This window comes from Pinus tabuliformis, chromosome 7 (genome assembly GCF_031772625.1).
Source record: "Pinus tabuliformis cultivar Carrire ecotype Pingquan chromosome 7, CPIR1, whole genome shotgun sequence".
In the NCBI taxonomy this organism is placed as follows: Eukaryota; Viridiplantae; Streptophyta; class Pinopsida; order Pinales; family Pinaceae; genus Pinus; species Pinus tabuliformis.
In genome coordinates, this window is record NC_142293.1 from 921,023,458 (window position 1) to 921,046,050 (window position 22,593).

General features: G+C 37.3%; 1 protein-coding gene across 1 annotated transcript; it reads right to left on the bottom strand.

Annotated features, from left to right (window-relative positions):
- Nucleotides 1-314: 314 nt before the first annotated feature.
- Nucleotides 315-1,343, bottom strand: LOC149250659 (uncharacterized). Its single transcript, XM_089453714.1, has one exon. It carries the CDS (start codon nucleotides 1,341-1,343, stop codon nucleotides 315-317), a length of 1,029 nt encoding a protein of 342 aa, XP_089309840.1.
- Between the last annotated feature and the right edge of the window lie 21,250 nt (nucleotides 1,344-22,593).

The window sequence follows — 22,593 nt, forward strand, 5'->3', positions numbered from 1 at the left end:
TATGTGATGCGAGAGAATGGGCTTGAGGCGATTGGCAATGGTCTTGGCAATAATCTTATAGAGGCAATTACAGAGAGAGATGGGGTGAAAGTCATCGAAGGAGATCGGGGCATTAGATTTGGGGATTAAGGCGATGAAGGTGGATTTAATAGCAGAGGATATTCTGCCCCTCCTTCTGCTATCCTCTACAATCTTCAAAAGGTTGCTTCCTAGGATTTCAAAGAAAGCGATGTAGAGTTCAATGGTCCATCCATCTGGGCCAGGGCTTTTATCTTTTTTAAACCATTTCAGAGTAGCCTCCAGTTCTTCCTTGGTCACTTTAGTAGATCATCAGACTCTTCCTGTTCAACATATGTAGGGAAAAGTTCAGCCACCCTCATGATCTCCAATATATTAATGTCTCCATGAGCTTTATATACACCCCTAAAGTGCTCTATGGCCAGTCTGGCCAAGTTCTGTTGTGATGAAACAGGGTGCCCTCGATCATCTCTTAACTCGCAAATAGTGTTAATGGCTTTGCGACCATTCGCAAATTTATGATAAAATTTAGTATTATGGTCCCCCTCTATGAGCCAAATAACCCTGCTTCTAAGCCTCCAGCTTTCTTCTCGTTCTTTCAGGATTTGAGAGCGCTTCGCAATAAGTGAGGTGTACTTCTCCTTACTCTCAGGGGTGGGGAAGGTCCCAGATGATGAATCCTCGAACTCAGCAATGACTCTTTCCGCCTCTTTCAGTGTTTGATTATCTTGGATGCGCTTTTCATGAGCCCAGTTCTTAGTAATCTGCTTGAGTTCAGTTAGTTTTCTGACAAAGCCCGCTGAGAGGTCCTCATCTTCCCTGATGGGGTTGTTCTGCCAGTAATTATGAACCAATTGTATATAAGAAGGGTCCTGTAACCAAGAGGCATTAAACTTGAATGGGCTTTTGATTTTGTGGTTAAAGTCCTCTGCTTCCAAGAATATAGGCCGATGATCGGATATGCCTCCCGTTCCAACCCATTGTCGTATTCTGGGGAGAATGTTAATCAGTGTTTCCTTAATAAGGAATCTATCAAGTCTTCTGGCCAAGCTTTTTTCTCCACTTCTGTTATTTGACCAGGTGTACTGAAGTCCAGCAGATGGAATATCCACCCACTGATGTTCCTCTAGTAGGCTGGACAATGTATCTGTAAGGGAATCGACCTGCGCCAAGTGACCCCATGACTCGCTGAATCCAAGGGAAAAATTTAAATCACCTCCAAGTATGATGTTGTCTGCTTGAAATAATTCAGATTCCAGTAAGGACCGCCAATAGTTGGCTCGGTCAGCACAAGGGCCATAGACATTGATGATTCTAATGTCCATCACTACAGAATGGGCGAAAATGTCTAGCCCAATGTAACCCCTACCTCCCCAAATGTTCCGGATCTCCAGAGCTCTGTTACAAACCCCAATAGCCAAACCACCAGATCGCCCGGACACATCCAGTGCATGGAAGGTCTAGTTAGGTAGCCAGGAGGTGAGGGTATGGATAAGAGGTTCGGCCAAACAGAGTGTTTCTTGTAGAAAAATAATGTCCTGCTGAGATGAGGTGAGAAATCTCCTGAGCGCTAGTTTTTTGGCTGAACTAGCAAACCCACGACAATTGAAGGATAGTATCTTCATGAGGGGAGGGATAGCGGGCCATCCTTTGCTCTAAGGGCCCTGAAGATAGTCTGTTGTCGCCTAAGGGCAACTTCTTCATCAACAATGTGTCTTGCTTTGGTATTGAGGGAGGGTCGTCCACGGGAGTTCTTAAGGGTAATAGGAGCATTCACCGGGTCGAGTCCAACGGCATCAGGACCTCTGTCCTTCGAGCGGGATCGAAGAGCATAACGGGGGGATGGCTGGGTCGAAAGAAAGGATAGGGATACGAGGGACGAAGTGATCAGCGATGGGGGTGCCACCGGTGAAGGAAGCGAGAGGGAGCATATGAGAGATGCGTGAGGGTGTAAGCCCTGGGTGTAATGAAGAGTTACAGGAGATGATAGAGTGGAGATAGGTTCAGAGCTAGTAATATGCTGAGATGAGATGCCCAATGATATGCAAGAAATAGGTGATATCGGAGAGGGGAATGAAAAAGACTTACCCGTTGTCGTTGTGCCCGCTTGTTCAGTCGCCGGATGCACAGGTGCTGGTGATGCAGGAGGAGGAGCAGTGGAGACTATAGCAGTGTCTGCTGCCTCTGGAGAGCTCCGTGGTTCACCAACTTCCTGTGTGTGCACATGTTCCTCTTGGTTCTGCACTGGGTGCAGCCTGGGGGAGTTGTCCGGGGGCTGATCGGCCACTCCATCCTTGTCATTCCTCACCGCTTTCCGAAGGAGTGGACAGTCCCTGTAAAGATGTCCCACTTTGTGGCATCTGCGGCAGCGATAGGGAATGCCTTCATAGTCAATGATTTGTTTGCGTGCCGTGTCTCTCCATTGAATTGTAATGAACTCTTGCAGTCCTCCCCTGGTATCCAGGTTAATGAGTAACCTGGCATAAGCCATCATGCCAGTCTGCTGATATGATTTGTCGTAGTCCATGAAGGTGCCAATGGCATTGCCGATTCTCCTGAAGATATCTTCTGACCAGTATTGAAGAGGTAGCCCTGGGAGCCGAATCCATACTGGTCCGATGCCTATCTGTTCTGTCTCGGGGTCAAATAATGGAGTCCATCTCTTAAGGAGCACCGGGGCATGTTCAAAGTGCCAGTAGGAGGACAATACCCAGTTGGTATGATCAGCACGAGCGAACCTCAATGCGAACCATCCCCTCACGAAGGTTTGCACGAAAGGGATGTCCACCAAATGATGACCCCAAACTTCAGCTGCCCAGGTCTTCAAACGTGCTGCCGAGTAGCTTCGACCCCTGATGTGCCCGACCAGTACTCGATCTACAAAATCCATTGTCTCCCCCCACTGGATGTCCTCTTCCAGTCTGAGAAAGATATCGTCCTCCTCGGATTTGAAACACTTATATTTCCTTTTAGGGCCCCGAGGGGGGGGAATGTTCTGAGGGCGACCGGGGGGAGGGGCGGAGGCATTCAACGGTGCCGGGATCTGATGCGAGGAGGAGGGGTCACAGATGCCTAAAACAATAGGGGGCCCGAGAGCGGAGGTACGGAGGTGAAGCTTCTAGAAGAAAGACCAAGAGAGTCCGGGAATCGGGCTGAGAAGGCGGGCAGGGATGGGGTTTGTAGCGGACGGGAAGTGGAGCCAGAAGGCGGAGGTTCAAAACCAGGGTTAGGGTTTAGGCAGCCGGAAACGAAACCGAGGCTTGCCGAAGAGTGAGGGGGAGTAGAGAGGGCAGGCCAGGTCGGTGGTACATCCGGGAGGACCACAGGATAAGATCTCGACTGATCACCAAGCGAAAACGGAGAGAAATTTTCGGAGAGGCCTGATCCGAACATACCTTCTGATGTGGCATAGGGTGAGCGCCAGATGGAGACCCCTTCCATCGGGTCGGCTGAATAATCAACGGCTTCTAGATCCTCCATTGCCAGCTGCGTCTCGGAACTGCGGACACCTCGGTGAGTAGAGAAACCCGGAGAAAACGACAGTTCACAGTTAACAGTAATGGACCGTGCAGGGCAGTTCCAAACTGCCACAGATTGTTACTGGTTGTCGCGGCACAGTATCGCCCCTTCGATTAAACTTCCAGCACGATAGCGGCAGGGTTCACGGCGGTTAAGGTAAGACGGTAACAGAGGATGGCGGGAAAAACGGAGGGCATCGCGGTTCAGCAGCTGCAGAGGGTTCAGTAACCCTAACCTAAACCAACTCGTGACTTCTCCCGTCCCGTCTCCCAACAAAAATATAATGTTATTCAAATTTAAATTTATAATAGTATGTAAAATTATCATTTTTTTATAATTTAAATTGTATTTTTAAATTAAAAGATAAATGGAATATATATATATATATATATATATATATATATATATATATATATATATATATATATAACCATTTAATTAGCAATAAATTGTTAATTCTCTTTCAATATTCAAATGATGTTGGTTGAAAAATATATTTAACAGAAGAATTCACGAAGACAGAGGAAGGAGGTTTTACTTTTAAGATAAAGTGGAAAAATAGACAATATCTCTCTAGAATTTGCCAAATTTTGAAGAAATGGACAAAATTTTAATGCTTTATTTATATTTAAAGTGTTCCCAAAATTTTAAATAAATGGAGTTATTTTTACTATTCTTATACATTTTTAGCTAAAACTTAAAAATTTTGGAAATATGCTTAGCCTCTGACCAATTTTTTTTCTTCTTAGTTTTTACCAGATTTTGAAGCAGTGGAAACACATTGGGTAGAGGTTTTACATAATTTCCCTAATTAAAAAGTGTAGTTATCTTTTGGAGCCATTTTATGGTTTTATTTTAGTTATTATATTGGTTTTGATTACAATGAATTAAAATATTTTATTTAAAAAAATGTAATATTATTAAAATTCTAAGCTATAATAGTTTGTAAAAGTATAAATTTTTTAAATTTAAATTGTATTTTAAAATGTAAAGAGAAATGTAATAATAATTAAAAAAATTAAAAATTTAATCATTTAAATTTACAATAAATTGTTAACTTTTTGCAACATTTCAAATGATGATGGTTGAAAATTATATCTAAAATTACTTATTTAAAATGAACGAAAATGAGGCATGTTGTAGAGTTTACTAACAAGTTTTCATCTCTGGTTGCAAATGCCTGAATTGATATATATCAACAGTCGCCTCCAATCTCGAGGATGTTCCATATCAGTCCATACGCCCTTTATTTACGAATGGCTTATTGCCTCTTACTCTCTAGTCCATACCCTAGATTTTTTAAAAAAAAGATTACCCATGAGTTACCATGAGTTATGTTTGTAAAGGCTAAGTATCCCTATCAATTTCTTGGAAGAAATTTCATGTGATCTTTGTGTGTAAAAGCTAAGTAGCCATGACGTTAGAGAAACCATGTAAAGTTCTTGACAAGATGGTATGAGAAGTAGCCATGTTTTTTGAAAAGAATATGTGAATATTCTAATAGTTGCATGGAAAGAATGGAAAGAAGGACGGTTAAGGTAGTTTTGTTTTGAAAAACGAAATAAGTATTTATATGTATGAAAATTATAAATATTAGGTTGATATTTCTTGAAAATAAGTTATTTGGATAGAAAATGTTAATTTTGAAGACAATGCCGAGTGTTAATTTCGATGGGAAAAATCAATCTTCCTCTTCGGGCATACAATGCGGCCACTGCATCTCGTTTATTTTTGTGGCCCTGTGTGTTCACCCTACACTCTGCCTTGAATTTCAGAATGGCCTACATATCGACTTTGTTGTGGCAGTGGAGCTTCCGAAACCTACATACTTGGCCACTGCCTCTGTGCTAGAGGGAAGCACATCGCATTTGGGCACCCAGTCTTCTCATGACATAGGGGCAAAATGGCCATGGATTTGGGATTGTCACACATTCCTCCGCTCCATCAAGGCAGACTTGGCACAAGCTCTACGAATTGGGATAGAAGGGTCGAACACTGTTCCGTCCTATTACATCATCCGAAACAAACAAAGAACGTGACCAAATGGAACATATGAAGCAGAAAAACCTTGTGGAAACTAGGAAGATATCGTCTTCAAGCAACTGGTAATTCCTACATACTTTCAAATTTTCCTAAAAGCCCATGTCAAGAGTTCGTTATTAATTTGGGTGAATACATTAGACAAAGTGATACAACTGAAGCAATACATCACTCAAAAAATTGGATACCTTGTTCATATGCAAAACTTGTTATATGGGGGCAGAATAATGCAGGATATCCAACTCATGATGGATTATCACATCCTACCAGCATCCTCCATAGCCCTTAACCTAACACTTAGAGGAGGAGCCGCAACACCCACTAAAATCAAAAGCGCAGGGGGAGGGGGGGAGTATGGGATGCAACAAATAAAAAAAAAACATAATCAAAATAGAATCATACAAATGGAGGACTATCCCTCAAGAACATATTACAGGGAAAAAATGCTGCAACAGAACCAACCAAACAAGTAGGAAATTCACCAAGTCCATACATAGTGGAGAAACTAGACTACACCCCAAAACTAAACATAGCCACTCCAAAAATAGATGAGCATTATGCCTCATTTGAATCACAAGCCACTATATGCCTATTCAACTGCTTCTGGCCAAAACCAGTGGAACTTTTTCACTGGATTTTAACTAATTGGTCATTAGATTATGAAATTCATCTTTGCTCCAAAGGGTTCTTTATTGTAAGATTCCCAACATCTGAGGCAAGAGACACAATCTTTCAAGAAGGACCATAGTTTTGGGGATTGACGGGCCTCTTCACCTATCGGTTTCCAAACTTTGATGCAAATACCATGGTCATCTCTAGAATGTCAGTTTGGGTTCGGCTGCACAATTTTCCCCTCCATTTCTGGGACAATCGGGTCCTAGCAGGCATAGGAAACAACATTGGGAAGTACATCACGGTAGATACCCAAAGATTGGAGGAAAGGGTCTACACTTTTGCACATATATGTGCGGAAGTAGACCTTAGCAAAGGCCTAGTGGACAACATTCACCTGATCCACAACAAGCGGATTTGGACACATATTTTAGATTATTAGAACACAACTTTTAGGTGTAGAAATTGCAAGAAAATAGGGCACCTTAATAATATGTGTACAGAAGCTAAAAAAGACACCCGAAGAAAGAAGAAGTTTGGGAAACAGGCTAAAGGTTGTCAATATCCCCCACCTGAATCTGAAGAGGAAGAGGGCGATGCTGAGGATGAATCCCCACCCAAGGGGAATAACCAGACAACAAAGGAACCAAAAACATAGGGGGAAACCCCACAAGACCCAACAGAAACTCAGAACCATACGGTGCAATCAAACATGATACCATAAGAAAGGGACACCAGTAGGGAAAATTTTAAGAACCCCCTCTAAATTTACATGTATAATAAATGGGTGAATCTCCATGGTATATAGGAAAAATGGAAGGCGATTTTATCAATAATATGATATGTATATATAATTTTTTGGCGCATCTGTCACCAAGAATGGCGAATATTTTACTCAATTATAAAATCTTGTGTTTATTGAATACACAAATGAAATCATTGCATTTCTTTAAAATATCTTTTGAAATCAAAATTACCGAAATTAAATATCGATAACCTAGTGGGTGCAGGATAAAATTCACCAGTGCCATTCACAGAAAGCATGAGAAAAAACCTAATACTATATATAAAACCAAGAAAAATTCAAATTCATCATTCACAGAAAGCATGAGAAAAAACCTAATACTATTTATAAAACCAAGAAAAATTCAAATTCATCACTTCTAGGGACCTCGTAACCACCCTACCAATGCACAAGTATGTTCCTGTTTACAATTAGAAAAATTACCCAAATTACAATCTATTTACTCCAGCATATGTTGGAAAGTTATAGAAGGATGACTAGTGCCATCAACCCATTCCTTTTAGCCCTGTATTAGTTTAAAACAGAAGTATACAAATATACTTGTCCAATGTCTATGCTTTAACCATTCACCTTAAAATGTTTTTACAATATAATTTCCTAAGTCTATTTAATATCTTCATTATCATAAAAACCAACCTATATCCATCTTAACTCCACATCTACCACTCTTAGGGGGATGAAATCTATTTATCCCTCTGAGCACTTGGTAGACCCAGAATTAAGATGGATCTAAGATGATAGAATTTCCCCTTTAAATAGTTTATGCTCACATGAATACCATGGTATTACCATGGGTTATCATAAACCTAGAGCTTAAAAATTACTATTAGTAATTTATAAAAATTAATAAAATTAATAGTTGATTTTTATTTTATTTTTTATTTTAACCAAGCTAAAATGTTTAATATACATTAAATTACAACATCATTTTTACTCTTGATCGGATCAAATATTTTTTCACTCTGCTAGTTTGCATATCACGATATTTGATACCTCTCGGGGGTTAGTAGATCCAGAGTAAAGATGGATCTATGCTGGTTTAATTCCCCCATTTAAATAGGCTACATTCCAGGTGAATACCATGGGTCAATACCATGTGCCATTTTGGTGAATACCATGGGTCAATACCATCTGCCATTTTTAATTTTATTAATACTAATATTAGGGTTAATAATGTTTTTTTGCATGGTATTAATAAAAATCTAGTCCATTGTATTTGTCCCATAGTATTTTGCCCATAGGTTTCACCTAAATATAATGCATTTTTTGAGTGTTCGTAAGTATAATGTGACTTATGGAGTAAATATAAAAAAAAAAATTATTTGTTTACCATACCTCTCGTTTATTTATATTTTTATTAATTTACCATACCTCTTTTACAAATATAGTATTTGGCCCATAGGATTCACTTAAATAAAACCTCTTTCTTGAGCCTTCATAAATAGAACGAGGGTTATGGACTAAATATAAAAAGAGGTTTTATTTATTTACCATGCGTCTAGTTTATTTATATTTTTATTTATTTGCCATACCTTTTGAGTAAGTATAAAAAGATATTTTATTTATTTACCATACCTCCACTTTACTTATATTTTTATTTGTTTACACCCTTGCATGTATATAAGGTGACTTATGGAATAAATATAAAAAATGTTTTATTTATTTACCATACCTCTCATTTATTTATATTTTTATTAATTTACCATACCTCTTTTATAAATATGGTATTTGGGCCTTTGGCCCATAGGATTCACTTAAATAAAACCTGTTCTTGAAAATGGGCGAATGGAAGGTTGTAACTCCTAATTTCAAGGGCTAAATTTACCTTTTTTACCCTCTCCCTTAAAAAAGGTGGGCTATTTGAGGTGATTTGTAAAAATGTACTATGATACAAAATATTCGCCCACTAAAAATTTAAAACCCCTTAATTTCGCGAAAGGGCGAACATTCGCCCCTAAAATTTTCTATGGACACCAGTGGGAACAAATGTATTCACTCATCAGACAATTCAAACTCAAACACCATGGTCATCTCTAGAATGTCAGTTTGGGTTTGGCTACACAATCTTCCCCTCCATTTCTGGGACAACCGGGTCCTCGCAGGCATAGGAAACAACATTGGGAAGTACATCAAGGTAGATACCCAAAGAGTGGAGGAAAGGGTCTACACTTTTGCACGTATATGTGCGGAAGTAGACCTTAGCAAAGGCCTAGTGGACAACATTCACCTGATCCACAACAAGCAGATTTGGACACAGATTTTAGATTATTAGAACACAACTTTTAGGTGTAGAAATTGCAAGAAAATAGGGCACCTTAATAATATGTGTCCAGAAGCTAAAAAAGACACCCGAAGAAAGAAGAAGTTTGGGAAACAGGCTAAAGGTTGTCAATATCCCCCACCTAAATCTAAAGAGGAAGAGGGCGATGCTGAGGATGAATCCCCACCCAAGGGGAATAACCAGACAACAACAGAACCAAAAACATAGGGGAAACCCCACAAGACCCAACAGAAACTCGGAACCATATGGTGCAATCAAACAAGATACCATAAGAAAGGGACACCAATGGGAACAAATGTATTCACTCATCAGAAAATTCAAATTCAAACAAAGACAATGCAAGACAGGAAGTTGGGAATCAGCTTGCACTTCTCTCGTCGATGTCGTCTCAAGGGGAATGGCAAAAGGTCGAGAAAACGAAGGAGAGAAAAGCCTAGTTTTTCCCATCATGTATATTACTTTTCTTAATGCATGCTTCTAATTATCATCAATCATTCGTCTAGATGATGCTATGTTTCTTAGTCAATGCAACATGTAATTTTGTTTTCATTAATAAAATTACGATTTTTTCCTCGGGAAAAAACATAATTTATTTGGATGCACAAAAAATATAACTTTTAAGTTTAATATTTCTTGAGAGGAAATAAGTTCTTTGCATGCACAAAAATAGAACTATTATGCTTGATATTTTTTGAGAGGAAATAAGTTATTTGCATGCACAAAATAGAACTACTATGCTTGACATTTCTTGAGAGGAAATAAGTTATTTGCATGCGCAAAATAGAAATACTATGCTAAGAAGTAAGTTATTTGCTTGAACAAAAAGCATAAATATTGTGTTTGATATCTTGAAAGGAAATATGATCTTTGCATCTATGAAAGGTACAACTATGATGTTGGATTCTTTGAAAAGAAATATGCATGAAAATAATAATTATTATGAAATCTTTTGGAAAAGAATATATGTAGAGGTGCAAGAAACAATAGCCATGATGTAAGCCCCTTTGAGAAGAATAGAAAAAAATACCTAAGGGGCTAGTTTCTTTGAATAAACATTATTCAATTACATGGAAAATTGTGGTGGTTTTCGTCTTGAAAGGAATGCATGCTTGTGTGAGGGGAATATTAGTTAATGTTGTATTTATTTTATAGGAATGTTGAGATAGTGAAATGAAATTAAATTATTTTAATGTCCATGAGGCTAAATATAGCCTATGGAACAAATTGCTTTTCCATATGGTTCTTGTATTAGACCCTTTTCCTGTAAAGTCTCACAATAAACGCTCCCAGCTACTTGAAAAGCCCCTCGTTGAATAGATTATCCCAAGAGCTAGCTGCCACAATATCTGCATAACTTCCCCTGTTGTCTTTGAAGGCCTTGCATTCTAAAATGAAATTATTTTTTGTTTCCACTTTACTAGAAGATAAAAAAAAATACATATTCTTGCCTCCCACGCTTATTTTGGCCTTTTCAGCACCTATTTTGACAATGGATTTTATGATAATTAGTCCTTAATTGAGCAATAAAAATTTTGGCTCTCCAAGAAATATTGGCCCTGTCGCACTCAAATTGTCAAAAATTCCAAGGAAACGGAAGTACCAACTTTTTCAACAAGGACCATATCACATATCAACAATATGTGTGTCATAGTCATCCCATTCTGCAAGTTATATATTGTAAATGATCTTAGTAAAACCATGATTCTATGTAACAAGCTAGGTAAGCATATAATTTGATGATGAATTCCATCCTAGGAAGTTTTTTTCCTTGATTGGTTACCTGTGTTTTTCGACACGACTAATTAGAAGATTTTTTTGCCTCCAGCTTAAGCACCCAAAGCTAGGATGAAATTTATTATCAAATTATTAGGTGAGTCCTAGTGTTTTAGTCGAGCCTGATATAAAAGTGGTTTGGAAATAATTTAAGCTAATTGGCTAAAATATTTTATCACAAATCACTTGGTTTATTAAATCATATTGAGTTGCAAATGGGTTATGTGTCTTGAGGGTCTAAGATGAATATGTATTCCCTCTTTGAGTCTTGTAAAAGAAAAATCATATGTATTAGAGGGTCAGAAAAAATAATTAATCCCCTCATGTGTAGATTTATTAATTTTTCTGACAAAATAAAATTAAATCCTAAGCCATAAAATTAATTAATCAGAGTCAAAATTAAATTTTCTGAGAAAATAAACTCTCCAAATGGAAAAATTTGTGGGTCTTGAAGGAATTATTTTTTAAAGGTCCTCCACCAAGGGAATATTGTCTTTTTCAAGAAAATTTGGACCCATGGACCTTGGTGGTTAAGTCAAAGTCAAATTGTTTAGGATATTAGCTCTAAATAATTAATTTTGAGCTAATTAAAATGGAATTAAATGATAAATTCAAAAATTCGTCAAAAATAAAAAATCAAGTGCCAAGATAAAAATATCTTGAAGTGTTTATCAACAACCAATATTATTTTGACAAGGATCAAAGACACTAGCTACTATTTTTCCATTTAGAGGATTTATCTATAAATTAGAGAGTAATTTGAGTCTCTAGTCATCTTGATCTCTAGCTAGAATTGTTGCTAAAGAATTGTGTAAACTATTGTCCCACTGGAAACTATTTTTCCTATCATAATAAAAGACTTTGGGTGAAAATTCAAGGTGTTCTTGCTTTTTGATTTGTGGTATGTGTTGAATACGAGTATCTCTAAGTTGTGTTGAATATTGGTAAGATTTGTTTTTCATTAGATGGAGATAAAATCATACTGTTGATAGTTTTGGGCTAATATTAGGTGATTTGATTTCCCATGTGATCTAACAAATTAGTTTTTGAGATAAATGCATAGTGTTTGCAGGTACTTCAGTGCTTGGCCTTCAAGTTCACAAACTTGGACAAGAATCATTGTTGTTTGGATCTCTAGTTTTTATATGGTGGATTTAATCTTCGCTTGGGCTATAGTGAATCATTAATTTTTCTAAAGCATTTTAGCCATTCTTTCAAGTAAAAAAACATTTAATTCTTTTTTTTCAAAATCCATTTAAAAACCCATGTATATTTTGTAAATAAGATTGTAAATTTAAATTGTATTTTTTTTCTATCTTGCGTTGGGGTTTTAGATTTATTTTGTATATATTTGGGGTTTGGGTGCTTTTATTTTTATTTTTGTAGGTTAGATCAAGGAGCTAAGTGGAAAACCAGTTAGATCTAGACCCTTGAGGGTAAGATCTAGTCTCTTGGATTTTTTTGCAAGTTTCCCACGACAGAATTTTCAGAAAATCAAAGAGTTGAAGCATAAAAAAATTTCAGAGCAAGGGCTTTTAGTTTTTGGCTCTCCTGGGGTCTGATCTACCTCTTCCAGACCCAACATATCTCTCTCTCTCTTGGTTTGCGTCAACCCTCCTTGCCCTTTGCGTCATCTTTTTGGCCCTCCTAAGCTAGCTATTAGCCCTTCCTAGGTCTGCTTAGGCCCCTCCTCCTTTTTGGCCCTCCTCCTTTGGCCATCTATCCTCCTCTTCCTTAGTCATAGCCTGTAAGGGCTTGCAGCTCACTTGTGGAGCCTTTAGGCCCTTGACCCTAGGCCTTAGGCCTTGGGGTTTGGCCCCTAGACCCATTTTTCCCAAATGCTAGCCTCTCTGGGAAAAACATTGGCCCTGCTAGGTCATTTCTAGCCTCCTTATGGCCTGATCTCTCATCATAGGCCACCTATCCTCGCAAATTGACTTCACTTGTCCTAGTCCTCCAAATTTTGACCTCTTTTCCCCAAATTTGACATGAAACCCTAATATGAAGAATTAAGGCTAAATACTTGGCAGTTTTGCAGGATTAAGGTCTCAAATTTCATATCTAGCAAGTGGCATGATAATCCCAAATTTTCAATGATTTTCAATGGTGGGATATTCAAGGCCCTCAGCCTAGGGTTTTGCCTCCAAGCCCTTAGTTTGCTTCAGTTGCATTACAACAATTAAATCATTAATTTCTAGGCCTTAAAATTGTATTATAATTGGTCAAAATTGATTGATGTTGAAAAATCTATTTTTTCACAAGTTTTGGCCACATGGGCATTTCTATTTTTTTCCTAGATCTAACATTTTAGCTTGCTGGAAATTACTACATAATTGTAAAATTGAAGTCTGAAATATTTCTAAAGAATATACTTAATTAGGACCAAAATTTTGAATTTTCAGTTCTGTTACACAGTATTTTGTCACTGTCCCTGAACTCCCCATTCCTTGATCCTTGAGGACCTCTACAGTGAACCCTACATGGTTTCCCATCATGAAGAAACTACCATTGTGTCCCTCTTCATGAGCAAAACAATTCCCTTTTGCATCATTTCCCAAAAATCTTCTGTTTATCCCAGTTTACAAGACCGACACTACTGACCTGTGTCCTCCCCACACCGATATGCAGGGCTTACAACTGTCCCTAGAGTTGATCAGATCGATTGAGCCCTTTCTCAATCACGTCGATCCTCTTTTGGATTTTTTTTTTAAATATGGAGTCGAAGCTTCCAACTCTAGAAGCTTCGTAACAGAAGTTTGGTAAATGGTTAGGCCGGGTGGAGCCAAGGAGGTCAGATTGGGCTCATTTCCCCTATTAGGATGGAGCTACCTCAGGAGATAAGACCTTCTCCTATGAGAATAGGAACCATCTCCCATCCATTCAAGCTATATAAACCTCCACTTTTCCCAAGCACAAGCTAGTGTTAGTGTATGTGTGCTAGTGCTAATTAAGTTCTTTTTGGTGTAATCAACAAGTTATCCATACTTCGTAGCTCTCTAGCTTGTGATTAAGGGAGAATTGTGAGTTGGTTTGGTGTGAAGCCTAAAGGGAAGAGCCTTGAGACTATCATTATTGAGGCCATCCATGGAATGCTATCAGAAGTGTGTGGGAACCCAAATTTGTCAGAGGAGAACAAAAATGTCAAGGCACCAATTGTAATCTCTTCTTGATTTAATAAAGATGAAGCTATCAATTGATTTCCTACATAAGATGTCATTTCACATGTTTATGGCTTAATGTTTCTTGACTTTTTAAGTAGGTTGAATATAATTTGTATATTATCACGGTTGTTGTCTGCTGTCATCTACTTGTTGCAGGTGTTCGCAAGAAGAAACAGAAGATAGCTGGAGTAAGGAAACAGGGTCGTCATTAAATGGATAACGTATTAAAAGAGTTAGGCCCTATTAATTGGTTTTAACCTAAGTAAATATTCCATAGAATGTCTTGTTTGTGGCTAGACTCCCTCTCGGGCTAGAGGAATTGATTGTGTCCGCACTTAGAATTTTACCTACACCACAAGTTCCCCTGTAAAAACTTACTATTTTTAGACATTTGGGGAAGCATATTAAATATTTTTAGCTTATTGATATGTAACTAAATTACTTTTTTAATTATTTTATCAGTGCTAAATTTTTTGAATCATATTGTCAAAAACTCAAACAATCAATCTTTTTGAATTTTGGTGAAAAGTTTCTATTTTTAGAAAGTATAGGACAACTATTTTTGGCTACGTAAATTTGTTGATATGTGGTAAATTCATTGTTGTAATAATCATATCAGATCTGAAAATTGCTAAGACAAACTCACATGCAACTCTCCTAGATTTGAAATTCTCAAGTTCTGGTGCATTTTGCTATTTTTGGGCATATTGGATATCTATTTTGGGAATTTTTTATCTTACTAATCTTTCTTTACTTACTTCTATAATATTAAAATGTGATTTGAAATATTGTTGAACTCTCCATCGTAAATTGTGTTAAAGAAGATGATTTACATTGCTGGTTGAACTGGAAATTTTATGTTTCAATGTGTTGAGTAATTTTCATTATTTGGAGTGGTTTATGCATTTTTGTTATACATTGGTAAATCTGAATTTTCTGAAGTATTAGTGTTGATATAAATTGTCATAAATATGTGATCAACAACTTGATTGACTACTATTAGCATTTGACATCTTGGGTATTTTGGTATCTTGGTATATTATTGAAATTTGCAAGCATTTTATCTTGTTTAAGATCATAATTCGCTATTGTTAAGTACCATTAAAATATTTCTAATTAAAGTACTTAAATAACTTGAGCGAATCTTAACTCAAGATAAACCTCACTCATAGTATCTTGCATAAGAATCTCACATAGGTTAGTCAATCATTCGAGTAGTTGTTTTCCATCGAGTCATTTGGTTCCAATTCACAAGAAGCAAGAATTGGTAGCTCCATTAAGGCACTGGTCTCATAATAGAAAATCCAATTTAATCATAATATTGCTTTATTTCAACCAAGTGGCTAGGCCACTCATCTGTGTCTCCCAAGTAAGTTGATACTTAACTTTCTTTCCTTCACTTCCTTCCATAGGGACTAGCCCCCATAGCCTATTGTTGGGAGACAACTAGAATGGAGTGGGTGGGGATCAGAGTGACAACACCTGTCTTGAGCGTTGTCATAGTGCCTGTACAATCCAGGTGACAACAAGCCCCTATCTACATTTTTGTTGATGATTATGAGTGCGCTTAAAATATTCAATATAGTACTTATTTTTTCTCCCTAGCTCCTTCTCCCAAGTACGTGTATGTAACTTATACATAACACAAGTTTTTATCTCTTTACTATTTGTGGGACACATGCTCAAGAAAACACCCCATTTACTAAACCATTCATTATTTTTCCGCATCCAAATCTTCTTTCTTTTGCACAATATGTCCTTAAAAAAAACCTTATGCCATTTACCCTCTTCTGTTTGCTCAATTTTTTTTAAATAACTTATGACTCGCACCATAGAAATTGCTTCAATAGGAGCAGCTCTATTTCACTTAACAAGATAGCATAAGGAAGTGCGCTTTTAATTTTGAATTTTTTTGTAATCAAATACTTCTGAATTTTCTCAATTTATTTCCATTGCATCTCAAATGTATTTCTGGCCAATAATTCACAACCATAGAGAATCACCATAATCACTAAAAGCCCAACAAGAGTTAGAGTGGTTTTCCAGTCCCATAACTCTACTTCTCTATACCTTTTTTGAAAAGCAGAAAATGCTTTCCAACCCCCCAAATTTCTTTTCTTTCTACAACCATCCCAGCTTAGATTTATGTTGAAGTCAATTTTGAGGTATTTGTAATCCGCAACTTCTTCCAGAATTTTTCCTTCAAAGAAGAACTTATGTTGGTTGTGCTTCCTTTTGTTAGAGAAAACCACTACTTTTGTTTTGCTGATATTTACGTGCATCCCCACCCTTCTACAAAAATGCTCAAGGGAAAGTAGGTGCTCTTACAAACCAAGAGTAGATTTAGCAATCTGAATAAGGTCATTTTTGTACAAAACACGCCTTATAATGAACTTGCCCAAATGGATATTGTCACCTCCTTGCAAATTTAGCCACTCTTCAAGCTTGTCAATATATAAACCAAAAAGGGTAGGAGATAATGAGAAACCTTGCTTGACCCTGATATTGCTTCTAAAATTTTCAGAATTGCATGTTGAAGTTCTAATTTTGACTTTCAACTCTTCATACAACCTATGTACAACTGCTCTCAAATACTTGGGAACCTCGAGTTCCTTTATTCTATGCCAAAGCTTATCCCTAGGAATCGTGCCAAAGACTTTTCTAAAATCAACAAAGCAACAAAAAGCTTCTTCGTTTTTCTCCCAAACTTTTTCAATGATGTGCCTTAAATTTGTACCATGATTAACTATGGAACATTTAGGTCTAAAAATTGCTTTCCCTTTAGCATGTTTACCTATTTCTTCTGCCTACTTGCTGATTTTATTTTCTAACTTGCTAATTTTATGATTAATTCGTGTACAATGTTGTTATAGGAAGCATGCTGTGATATTTTGTTTACATGTCATGTATGCACATGAATAGATGTTGAAGATTCACTATTAAAGATTGATTATTGGTTGATTAATACTTTATCTAATAATGATATCAAAGTTTTCTGACAATCATTAGAGGAAATTTCATCCTAAAAGTGGCCTCCTAAGGAAAAATAATAAAATATAGTTAAAATAATAAAATAAGTGTTATGAATTTTGAAGGGAAAAAAGAAAACTACTTTTTTAATTGTATTTTTTGCTTATCCCCTTATAGGTTTACTAAAATTTCAAGTGTAGATACTCGTTCGATGCAGAATTAAATTTCACATCCAACGAGTACCCATTATGCATACTTTTGATAAGACTCACAATGATAAAAATTGAAGTTACATTAAAAAATGTGTTCAATGCATTTTTTTAATGTATCTTCAATTTTTATCAATGTGAGTCTTCTCAAAAGTATTCATAATGGGTACTCGTTGGATTTGGATTTTAATTTCACATCCAACTAGTATCTACATGTAGAAATTCCTCATGGATTCAAATTTCTTATGTAATATGCTAAGAAAAATACTTGAATATACTCTTCTCATCGATGGAAACAATTAATCAATCGAGAAATCACAACATAAACATGAGACAAGATTCAATCACATTTTCTCAGAGATTTATTTATGAGGAAAAATTGTTGCTCAAAACCCCTTCCTACTTGTATTGCATTAGTCAAAAAATGGAGAAGAAATACAATGCTTGTTCAAGCCTGAAAAAATTCTGCACAAGTATAATATATCTCACTACCTCACAAAATGACTATGGCCAATACTTAGCCAATTCTACTACCTACCAAGCTCCTATTTCCTTACACTGTCTCCTTTGGAATTATCCCCCTATTAATTAGGGAAATTCCCAATTAGAAATGTGCAAACTTTGTAGGCTCTTCTCAGATTGCATGCACAACTTGTACAACTTGGAAAAGTATACAACTGATAGTACACTGCCCTTGAACTAGAATATCAAATGAGTAACTCGAATTTCATGCATGCATGAGTTAATTATGGTTGATTTATAAATTAACTGATTGAACATTGAAGTTGCACCCCACTGTTGGACCTCCTACTAGTTCTTCCAATAGTTGGAACTAGTTTAACTGACTTTAACTACGTTAAAATGAATTAAAGTATTACAACTCAAATTAAACTCAACCTAGGCTCCTAAAACTTATGAACCATTCTACATGACTCAAGCTAGGCCCTAAACTTGAATTAACTTATCCAACTAAGTGGAATTAACTTAGTTAACGTACTCTTATTGTCTTGTGGTGTGGAATTACAATTTTCTCCTAATTTAATTCAAGGGAAAATTAAATCAGAATTTTCTTCTTGCAATTTTCAAAACTACCTCTCAATAAGAAATGGATTATTAGATACCCCAATTCTATCTCTATGTAATTCTAATTTTCCTCTCAACAATGCCTTTGTCAAAATATTTGCACCTTGTTCCTATGTAGGAATGTATTCCAACAACATGATCTGCCTCTGCACACAATCTCATAGATGTTGATACCAGATGTCGATATGCTTGGATTAATCATGAAAAACTAGATATTTAGAGATTTTGATGCAACTCTGATTGTTATAGTAAATCACAGTGGAATCCATCATCTAACCAAATAACCCAGCAAGAATCTTCCTCATCGAGATAGCTTCAAAAGCTACTTAACTAGCAAACATGTACTCTACTTCTGTTGAGCTGAGTGCAACTGATCTCTGCTTCCTGTTGTACCAAGAAATTGTTGCTCACCCAATACTGAAGACTCCCCCTAAAGTGCTCTTCTAATCTAATGGACTACCCGCCCAATCTAAATCTGTGAAACTTTGAAGCTTCACTACCTCTGTCTATCTGTACCAAACACCATACTGAGTAGGGAGTATGAAGTACCTCAACACATGTTTGGTTTCCTTCTAATATAGTTTGGTTGACTTAACCATTGATTCACTAAGTTGGTTAAATTCATTACACATGTTTGGTCGTGTGTTCACCAAATACATAAGTGAGCCCACAAGCTTCCAGTAAATAATGGCGTCCACCTCCTCACCTGAAGTGGAATCCTCTTTCCTCAAATTTCCTGGTAGAGGAGTGTCCATGGGTTGGCTACTTTCTATGTGGAACTTCTTCAGTATCTCATTAGCATACTTTCCTTGAGAGACAAACAGTTCCCCATCTCCTTTCCATAGTTCCAAACCAAGGAAATAATGCATGAGTCCCATGTCCTTCATCTTGAATTCTCTTGAAAGATCCTCTTTGCAAGACTTCATCAACTTTTCATCACCAGTTAAAATTAAATCATCGACATATAATTATATAATTAATAATTTACCTTGAACAACAATATGGTAAAGGTTTGAATCTGCTTCACTTTTGGTGAAGCCCAACCTAGTGAAATTATTTTTGACCCTGATGTACCAAGCACGGGGTGCTTCTTTCAATCCATACAATGCTTGCTTGAGTCTGCACACATGTGACCCTTTGTCAAAGGTCTCAAATCCTTATGGCTTCTCAATGTACACCTCATCCTCAATCACTCCATTTAGGAATCTAGTCTTCACATCCATCTGATGGATCTTCCAACCCATTTTCCCTACAAGTCCTAGAATTGATCTAATAGAAGAGTACCTTGCTACTAGAGCAAAGGTCTCCTCATAATCAATTTCCTCCACCTGAGAGAACCCCTTGGCCATAAATTTGTCCTTGTGTTTCTCGATGCTTCTATCTGCCCATTCCTTCATTGCGTAGATCCACCTTGAACCTACCACTAACTTGTTCTTTAGTCTTGGGACAACTTCCCAAGCATTGTTTCTGACTATGGAATCCTATTCCTCTACCATGGCATCAACCCATATTGGCTTCTGCACTGCTTCCTTGAATATAATGGTTATGTCTCAACTAGCTCACTCATCAAAGCCATCTACATAGTGTACTGATCTGGTGACCTCCTATGCCTACGTTGCGATGTGGGTGATCCCACATTCTCTCTAGCATCATTCAATAGTATGTTAGCTTCCCTTGTTCTCTTCCTTCCATCTTTGGATGTCTCTCCATGAGTGGGCGCTTCCACTCCTCCTCCTCTGCTTCTGGCTTCTCCACAACATCCCAAGGTTATTCCTTTGCAGCCAAAAGCTCCTCGTCTACATGTAACTGAAGCCCCCTCTCAAGGCAACATTTCATGGCATTCTCTTCATCGAAATTCACATCTCTATGAACAAATTTCATCCTGTGAGATGGGAAGTACATCCGATAGTTGTGAGGTGTATCAGTGTACCCCACAAATATGCCCAACTCAGTTGTTAGCTCCAGCTTTTTCCTTGCATCCTTGGAAACATGAAAGTAAATTGATGAATCAAAGATACTAAAGTGTGACACATCTGGTTTCTTCCCTTAAAATGCTTCTTCTGGTGTACTTATCCCAAGAATCCGATGAGGACTCCTATTCTACACATATATAACTCTCATGGATGCTTCAACCCACAAGTACAACGATAGGCCTTGATCATGTAACATCACCTATGAAACTCCCACAATACTTCTATTCTTCCTCATCCACCAAATTTTGATGTGGATTATGGGGTGCTATTAACTCTTGTCGAATGCCTTCTATTGCACATAATTTCTTGAACTCATTCAACACATATTCACGACCATTATTACTCCTGAGAACCTTCACTTTCCTACTAGTGTCTTTCTCAACAAGCAATTTTAATTCTTAAAAATATGGAGAATGTCTGGTCTTTCTCCTGCATGAAGAAAATGCAGCACTTACGTGAGAAATCATCTTCAAATATAACATAATACCTATGCTTGGCCATGGAGGTTTTTGGGAAAGGTCCGCACACATTTGAGTGAACTCTTTCAAGGACTGCTTGCACTCTACTGTCCTTATCATGGAAGGTGGATTTGGTGTACTTCCTTGGTTTACATCCTTTGCATGTATCTCACTACTCTAGTGCACCCTTGGGAAGTCATATAAAAATATGCTGCATGATATTCAAAGTTCCATGGTGCAAATGACCAACTCTCCTATTCCATAATTATTTCGTACTCAAAACAATACAATCTTCTACATACAATTTGTAGAGGTTCTTCACCTGAACCCTAATTCACTTCACTTGTCTCGTGGCGATATGTCTAAGGAAAGTCTTTACTTTTCTAAATATCACATCATAGCCATGGTCTTCCAACATAGCAAATCAAACTAAATTCTTCTTCAAACCCGGAACATACATGCCATCTTTTAATGTAAGAGGAGAACTAGACTCCCTTTGAAAAGTAATTGCACTGATACCAGTCGCAATATACCTTCCATCATCTCCCATTTCGATTTTCATCTAGAGGTCCTTCTCCTCCAAGTCACTAAAAAATTCTTTGTTTCCTTCCATATGGAATGAGGCTCCACTCTCTAGATGCCACACACTACCCATCACCAATGTCACCATGAATGTAATGAGTGTGAAATATAACTTGAATTGTGAAGATAGAGCTTCACTTTCCACTCCTCCTGAAGGATACTTGTATGGCTTCTTATGCGGATACTTCATGGCATAGTGTCCCGACTCATGATAGTGAAAACATTTAATCTTCGACAAGTCTTTCTTATTGCATGCCTAATCAGAATCTGCTTTGGAATGGGATTTCTTCCCTTCCTCTTTCTTTTCCTTTCTAGCCAAGGCTTAATTATCCTCATCCTCAACCTTGGATGAAGTTCCATCTTTGTTTCTTCGCGCGATCTCTCCCTATAATAAATCATACCATAATTGCTCCCATCTTGGTAGTTTGTCTCTACCATTCAGGAAATCCTAATAATTGTGCTAGCTCTTAGGAAGACCCAACAAAGCTAGAGCTACCATATATTCTTCTGGAGTAGTAATACCAACCCCGCCAAGTTCATCATGACATTTTGTGAATTTTATTAGGTACTACAGAATGGATTCAACCTTTTGCATTTTTATGCTATGAAGCTTATCCTTCAGTGCCAACTTCCTGTGGTCATTGTTGTTCTCAAACAATTTGGTGAGTGTTTTCTACATCGCGAATGGAGTTTATTTCCCATGGATATTTGAGACAATATGATCTCGAGCTCCCTCTAATATGATCCTCCTCGCTTTGGCTACATCCTTCTTCCTCTAAGCGATATCCTAGGTGTCAGTTGTTGGGGGTTTAACTACATCTATATTGATGTGATATAGTAGCCCATTATCATTTAATACTACCTCCATATGGATCTTCCATGCCACAAAATTTGTGGTTCCTTCCAGAGCATACTCGAGCCTGAGTTCAGTGGAAGTCATCTTCTCAGTCTTAGAGAAAACCTGCAACATTGGTCTTGTAATTCAAACCTCCTATACAAACTTCGAATTCTCTTCTCTTCTATTGTGGTTCATGCTTTGATACAATGTAAAAATTCCTTATAAATTCAAACTGCTTATGGAATATGCTAAAACAAAAGACTTGAATCTA

Excerpts from the sequence above, each read along its gene's own strand:
- LOC149250659 (XM_089453714.1), bottom strand. The coding sequence starts at position 1,343 with ATGGACATTAGAATCATCAATGTCTATGGCCCTTGTGCTGACCGAGCC.